Consider the following 8,233-nt stretch of genomic DNA (forward strand, 5'->3'; position numbering starts at 1 on the left):
AAGGTTTTGTCATCATCAGGTACATTTGCTGTTATGTTAAACTTATATTAAAGTTTTTCTTCATTACCCATTCAAGCCGTCTCCAGCCATTATTAGTCTCAAAGTGGGTTCCTCGTCATCGAATTTTAATTCATCACAGTGCCACTTATGTTGTCCTCAACAACAGTGCTGACAATTCGTAGTTTTATCTTAGACATGGAGATAGCTTTGCACCAGTTTTCTACTTTTTTATATTTTTTTTAAATGAGATCTTAGTGCTGACACAGTGCACACATTAGTGTGTTCTATTTGATGTCCTTAAAGTCGTTATGTTTTGAGCTCAATAAAGCACTGATATCATAAAGCTAATTTCTTTTTCTAACCTGGTCTTGTCTATACCCAAAAATTGTGATAGTGTCTCCTGGATGGCCAAAGAATCTGAAACAAAAATTCGATTCTATTAACGATCATTATATTTGATTAAAATAGTTTTTTTAAAGCAGTTTTTAAGATATAATCATTTTAAACATGAGATTGTACTGACAATCATCTTGTACTTTATACGTTATAAATAACATTTTAAAAAAAATAGTATTTTTCTAGTTTCCTGCAGTGATGAAAAACCTGGAGCAATTTTTTTGAAGATTTACAAAGTAAAAATGACAGCTAAATATAGAATATTAAAATCACAGAAATAAGTTTAGTGTTTTTCTGAATATTATGATTTGCATAAAGTGTTTCTTCCTAATAATATTAAATGATATTGTGCCGTTGTGAAATATAGATGTTTATCAGTTGTTTTAAATGACATGCATATACATGTGCTCTTGTTTGATTTCTTTGGTCAACAGTCTTATGTTCGTCAAGAAATTTCAATACTGTATTTTCTAAGGCTCTGAGCAGTATTTAAAGAATGAGAAGCATTTTGTGTAAATTCATAAGAAGTAGTAATAACATACTTGATAATAACGAACAATTAATCAAAGAATTAACAAAACTTACGAATAAACCCGACTAATTTCGACAAGCGAAGTTTGTTATTCTCAGGGGACAGAGTAAAACTGTTCGCAACATCTTGTACGATCAGGTTTGAAATGGAACAAGGTTCACTAACAGTTCTAGAGTACAAAGACTTCCAAAAAGAGTTGAGTTCAAATCTAATTTCATTATTGAGCATGTTTTCTCTATTTTTAAATATTTTTATCTATTATTTTGTGATGCATTGATGGAAGAACCTGGGTTCTGCAATACTTTTTGATTGAAAATACCATGCTTGGTTTGTCGAAACCAATCGAGTTTTTTTGTATGTTTTGTTATTATTATTAGTTGTGTATTATTATGACGGTGTGTTATTGCTGTATTCTAGGTAGATTACACAAAGTCAGGTTCGTCAACAATGTCTGAAACATAATTTTGTATGACTGAATTTACCGAACTAAAATGAAGTAAAAACAGCTAGAACTTATTGCATTGCCTTAGTAAATAAACTTTAGTTATGTATTACTCACAACTATAAACATTGTGTTTTACCGATATGTATATTTTGTTTGGTGTTTAATTGATTTCGACCGTCATTTAAGCCTAGCTTACGAAATATTTATGGCTAGAACATTGTAAAAGTTTTCTAAATTGAATATCTTAGTAACTGCTTCGAATAGGTCATGCAAATAGGTGTTCCAGTAGAATTAACTGTGATTATATAATACAGTTTACAGAAAATCGGATATTAGGCTATATGATAACTAGCATTAGTTGACTTACGAAAAAAACTTGTTTTAGCAAATTTAGATGAGATGCCATACCTTCATACTAATTGTCATAGACGTATAAGATCAAAATATTAATTATTTATATTTGTTAGTTTCTCATATAATGCTTTACTGAGTATTAAGACATATTAGAACGATTAGGTATTAACAGTGCTTTAATTCTTTTTACTTGTCTCAAGCCTTTAGAAAACCAACTCTTATCTGTACCATATTATGTTACGAAACTGTTTTATGTAAGTCGTAAACTTATAGATAAATAATATAGAATGTAGAATATTACCTTCCTTTAAAGAATGCTATATATATGATGGATGAATAGGTGTTGATGAATGTAAAGACAAACATCTTGAAGGTGAAACTATCTTCGTACTCACGTTGAGTGCGAGGTCTTTCTGCAGAAATGAACACAAAAAGTCAGCAATTGCGAAATTTGGGCACAATAGGAAGTGGGAAAAAATAGGCTCCAATAACAAATTGATGTTTGTTCTAGCATTACCGTGACAACCTGTTATCTCTAGAAGTAAAAAAAATGTTCTCACCTTTAAGAACTTTTTCAGTAAATAAGTCCTTATGCAAGAAAGAACGTGGACTTTCTTTACCATTTAACATTCTCATGTCAGAAAGGACGTGGACATTTTCCAATAAATAACATCGTTATGTGGTAAAGGATGTGGACTTTCATCTCTAAATAACGTCCTTATATGGTAAAGGATGTGGACTTTCTTCACTAAATAACGTCCTTATGTGGTAAAGGATGTGAATTTTCATCTCTAAATAACGTCCTTATGTGGTAAAAGATGTGGACTTTCTTCACTAAATAACGTCCTTATGTGGTAAAGGATGTGGACTTCCATCTCTAAATAACGTCCTTATGTGGTAAAGGATGTGGACTTTCATCTCTAAATAACGTCCTTATGTGGTAAAGGATGTGGACTTTCTTCACTAAATAACGTCCTTATGTGGTAAAGGATGTGGACTTTCTTCACTAAATAATGTCCTTATGTGAGCAAGGATGTGGACTTTCTTTAAATATTAACACCAACTAATTTTATTAACAGAATGTAGTAATATAATTTCCAACTCCTGTTGAAACACTAGCTCGACATAGAAGACGTGGTTTGTAAACGAACAGTTGGTTTATAAATTTAAACATAAGAGAAGGTTTATGGTAAATCATCAAGTTTATTTAAGCTTTTTAAAGGTGGTATCCATTTGTTTTTTTAATTTATTTCAAGCTTAGATATCATTTATATATATTTGTATTAGACGGGTTATTTTTATAGATTGTCAGAGATCGATATAAAATGAAATAACTAAAAAACTGTACTTACCTATATCACTTAATTTTCCAGCAAGTTTGCGATAAATCTATAAAACAATAATGAGTAACATAAGAGGAGTGTCCCATTTTATTAAAAAATAGAGCTTTTAAAAATATATGCTGTATTTTAAACGTCAGATGGCTATGTTAAAAACAAAAAGCCGTCTACTTAAAGAGACCCACACAGTCGCGGAGATACGTAGTGTATCAGATTTAGTCTTTTATTTTCAAACCTCACATGTGAACACAAACTAGAACTATATGTGTGTATATATATACACACATATATATATATACTAGCTGGAGTACTCGTAAATTCATGATTAATGAAAGGTTATCTTAGGACATGAAAAGTTGCTTCTCTTATATGTAATTGTAAATAACGCAAAAACGCCCATTAAAAATCGAAAAACACAAAATGTGACACCGCAAGTTTGCAGGTATCTCCCCATGGACCCATTGAACCTTCATTCCGAACCTGGTGAAGATCCATCTACAGGGGGCGGAGTAGTGGTAAAAAACGTCCATAAAAACTACAAAACGAAAAACTGATGAAGATCCACCCACACCCTGCGAACTAGTTATATGGACATACAACATACAGTAATATTATATACATACATATAAATAAACCTTCTCAACACAACTCATTGCTCAATACATATACTGATTATATTCCGGAAGCATACTGACATATAAACATGAACCATCTCTAAACTTGGTAGATTAATACAATACGTTCATATATTCACAACTGTAACTGAAAATAAAATTACATATCACCCCGTAAATAACACAAGAGATTCATATGCTAAAAAGGATTCACGGATCGCAACTATTTAACAAAAACGCGCTTCGCAGTTTGGGTTGTGGGAGTATTATATAAGAATGACGATCAAATCCCAATATTGGATCAGAAAATATTAGCCCAAAGGTTGACGGTGTACGTTACTGACTAGTTCCCTTCCCTTTAATCTATGTATAGCTTTGTGTAAATTCTGAAACAAACATACATTAAACGCATGGTGTATTACCTTCAACTACGTTTAACCAATTTGCAGTAAACATAAACATTACAAAAACAAAGGAGTGGTACACATTAACTTTGACCACTAAAAATAGAGACCTGAAACATACATATATTGACATTGTTAAGAATATTTATAAATGATATTTTGTTGTGTCACGTACGACGTCATAATAAATGAAATCTCGCAACACGAGATTTGAATAAATACGAATATAGCTATAGTCGTCGTAAATGGACGTTTTGTGGACTTCATAAGGTTTATAGAATATCAAGTGATAATCAAACAATCTTTGCTAGTTTTAGCATAAAACTACACAATAGGTTGCCAAACCCCACCTTTTAACGCTGTAAGTCCGTAAACTTACCGCTGACCCACCGAGGGATTAAAACCCTCTGTCAAAATCTATAAGTTTTTAAACAGCTTTAAAAGGTAATTGATTTTCTCTGCGACGGTTTAAGGTATTTTGTAATGGTATTCTTCGAATTTAAACTGTTTGTACATTTAAAAACAAACTATCGTGAACAACTACAACAACACTAGCTTTCTTCGTTGAATTGAGAATATTAGACATAGGATTACTGCAGGGGAATACAAACTAGCAAAATATGACTAGACAATGAATTCGAAAAACTTTCTCTTCGTCATAACCAGTACATGGTTTCCAGTGGTTAGGAACACACCTGTGCTACCGAGTATCTGGATTCTAAAGAGGCCATTGCCAGAAACTAAACATAGGACGGTAGATAAAACACCATTTAGCATTAAGATCTTAGCAAAATGTAATATTTTTCTTGATTTTAAACTCAAAGAGTCTCCCCTTATAAACTAAAATAAGTTTTGTAATTATTACTATCATTTTTTTGTTTCATAGCTTGCGATTTTCCGTCGTTTAGCCATTCTAATTCCCTCTAACGTGCGTTCGATAACCCGTTCTTCAGCCCGTTTTTAATTGTTGTATGTGTTCTTTTCGGTTGTCAGTTTGTAATTATACGTGACCCTATAACCCTCAAGAAAGGCGTAAACCGAAATGTCAGGTTTGAATACAACTGTGTTTTGTTTGTTTTTCTGAAGTGTGATTAATCGTTTTTAATCCTCCGTAAAAAATACTCGGTATTTATGAAAGAACAAAAATGCTTTAGAGCGAGAAATGGGGTTGATACTCTACGAAATTTACAGAAATTCGTGATTTATCCAAAGAAGTTTCTTTTATTTTTGCCAGCAAGAGTATTTATAATTGTACAAGTTACATAAGATTTATTTTAAATAACTTTTTAGATTTGAATTTTTTTTTCTTGAAACACCACTGATCAACGTTACTAGCAACCTGATATCTTGATGAAAAAGGAAAGAGGCTCTGGTGACACTTATTTATCCATAAAGGAATACTTTACCTATTTGAAAAACCTTTTCTTGGAGGGGGTGAGAGTGTTAGTAATATCTCGATGTTTTCTGCTACACAGTCTTAATATTAAAAATAAAAACAGTATCTCAGCAAAACAAGACATATGCCCTTCCCAACATTTATACATAGTTTAGAATAACGTTCCGGAAATAAATGTACTCTCATATATTTTTTTTAAATACTTTAGGGATGGACAATGAATAACTTTGGATGGTCTCCCAAATTTTCAAAACCCGTTACTCTATCTAAAATGAGTTTTAATAAATCATTCATGTTTTTTCACAAAGAATAAAATAAGTTTCAGAAAACCATTATAACTGTCAATCCTCTTCCCTGTCGAATGTTTCCTGCATCACGAGAAAAAAATACAGTTTAAAAGTCATAGACTAAATTACTCTAATTACCATCAACAAAGAACAAGAGTGTTAAAAGTTTGCATGAAATGAAATGAAATTTTATTCCTAGTGAGTTGTAAAACAACTAACTCGTTCCATTTACAACCGTTACATTACTGTTATGCAAGTAACCAACAATACATCGCCGAACACTGTACTGTCATTATAAACATAAGCCTTCACCAATACATCCCTGAACAATTTACTGTCATTATACACCTAAGTCTTCAATAGTACATCCCCGAGCACTGTACTGTCATTATACACATAAGCCTTCATCAATACATCCCCGAACACTGTACTGTCATTATATGCATAAGCCTTCATCAATACATCCCCGAACAATTAACTGTCATTATACACATAAGTCTTCAACAGTACATCCCTAAGCACTGTACTGTCATTATAAACAAGAGCCTTTAACATGTTTATGAAGAGTAAGCCACAGCTTTATGAAGAGGTAGACACCCTACAGAATACACTGGATGTTTCTCTTCATAAAAATGTTTACACTCCGGTGTGTAATATGCTACCTGAATTCTTCTGGAGAGCTTTTAACAACACAACCCTGTAGTGTCATGCATGCTCAGCAATATTAACAGTAGTGTTGATAATAATATGTCTTCCTTTTACAGTAAGTAGTCTTTCTAGTGAAACTTCTCCAAAACACAAGCTAACCACTAATATTTCTTGATCTTACCTCTGCGGTAGTTCTTCAGAAACACATTCTCAAACTTTCCTACTTCTATAATAATTACTCAGCAAAATGTTCCGAGTGCTTTCTGACTTTCGCCGTAATTCCTCAGCAATAGATCCCCAAATACACTTTTACTCTTAAAGTAATTCTCCAGCAACACATCCCTGAATACCTTATAACTTCCCCAACCCTAATAATGACTAGCTCCGAACAGAATAGTGTCCCCTTGGAAATACATTCTCAACAAAACAGCTCAGAATTATATATTGTTACTACAATATTTATGGGTTTTTTTTCGGTCCTTTATATAGTAACGTACTATACAGTCATTATACAAGTAACGCCTCGGCTTCACAGCTCCAAAAACTCTTCAGTCATCATAAAAGTATTTTTTCAATAACTAGTCCTTGAACACTTTTTTGTCCCCAAATTTTTGATTGAATAAAATTAATAATTTTACTTTGCAAAATGAAATCAGATAATTTTAAAAGGTCCAAATGGGAGAGAACTACTTTTAATATTTTCTATAGAAAGTATACATGCTTACAACAAAAATTTAATTACTTTTTAATTGAATCCTTTGTTGCATTGTAATTCAACTTTTAACAGATCGAAATTTCAATGTATCATTTATCAACCTCCCTGGAAGAAGGGATCCAGTCCCCTTAGCAGCCTCTCTTGTGATTCTGTGGTCACACAGAAGTTGGTTTTGCGATAATTCCACAGATTGTTGCTCATCAATCAGGAGAAAGAGAACCTTAAGGTTTCTGTACTGGAATGTGTGTATGTGTGTGTGTGTGTGTTTATAGCAAAGCCACATTGGGTTATCTGCTGTGTCTACCGAGGGGGAATCGGGCCCCTGATTGTAGCGTTGTGAATCCGAAGACTTACCGCTGTCTTTCCGGGGGACTTCTGTAGTGGAAGCGCCAGGAAAAAAACAGAGTCTAGTATACACTGCATTAAACTGTCTACGATTTAGGAAACTGGTTTATATTTACGAAGAGCAATAAATAAATCATTGTTAAAATTAAACAAAATTGCTATCAAAAAGTGATCCATAAATGGATAATCTTAACTCCAAAAAAATAAAAAAATTCACAATTTTCAAAAGTGCAATAAAACAATGAATGATTCAAGTCGTAAATTGTAACTGTAACCATTTTATCAATCATTAAATTTTACATTTGATAGAGTTAAAATAAATGTAACACAGATACATAATGATATTGAAAGATTAGCATTAAAGTATGCTCAACATTCTCATGGTAAGACTGGAACTAGCTTTCTTGTAAAACAATCTGATAATACAAAGAATAAATGCTCTCATTATTAGGGCTTTTTTACAAAAAGTACAACGACAAATTGTTATTTTTATTAGGCGCAAAGAATTATGTTGTAGGGTAAACGAACAAAATGTTAGCTTTTGTTAATCAAGGAAAGGTAGAAATAGCAATCTATTAGGTCGTCAAGAAATTAATGTCGTGTTTTGGAGCATTTTCATTAAAAAAAGCAAAAAACGTACAACACGTATAACAGTTAAACGAACCGTCTAAACGTCACGTTAATGTAGCCTATATAATGTGTAAAGTTTATTATACTCTAATCCTTTACAGTGATGACACACGACGAGACACACATT

General features: G+C 32.3%; 1 protein-coding gene across 1 annotated transcript in view; it reads right to left on the reverse strand.

Annotated features, from left to right (window-relative positions):
• Positions 1 to 8,233, reverse strand: part of LOC106478566 (anoctamin-4-like) — a 140,578-nt gene that overhangs the window by 28,649 nt on the left and 103,696 nt on the right. Inside the window, exons 16-18 of the mRNA XM_022382181.1 lie at positions 3,080 to 3,116; positions 2,029 to 2,140; positions 363 to 417 (exon numbers count right to left, since the gene is read on the reverse strand). Coding sequence (XP_022237889.1) covers positions 363 to 417; positions 2,029 to 2,140; positions 3,080 to 3,116 — 204 coding nt within the window. The remainder of the gene's footprint in view (positions 1 to 362; positions 418 to 2,028; positions 2,141 to 3,079; positions 3,117 to 8,233) is intronic.

The sequence above is a fragment of the Limulus polyphemus genome, unplaced genomic scaffold, assembly GCF_000517525.1.
Source record: "Limulus polyphemus unplaced genomic scaffold, Limulus_polyphemus-2.1.2 Scaffold225, whole genome shotgun sequence".
Taxonomy (NCBI): Eukaryota; Metazoa; Arthropoda; class Merostomata; order Xiphosura; family Limulidae; genus Limulus; species Limulus polyphemus.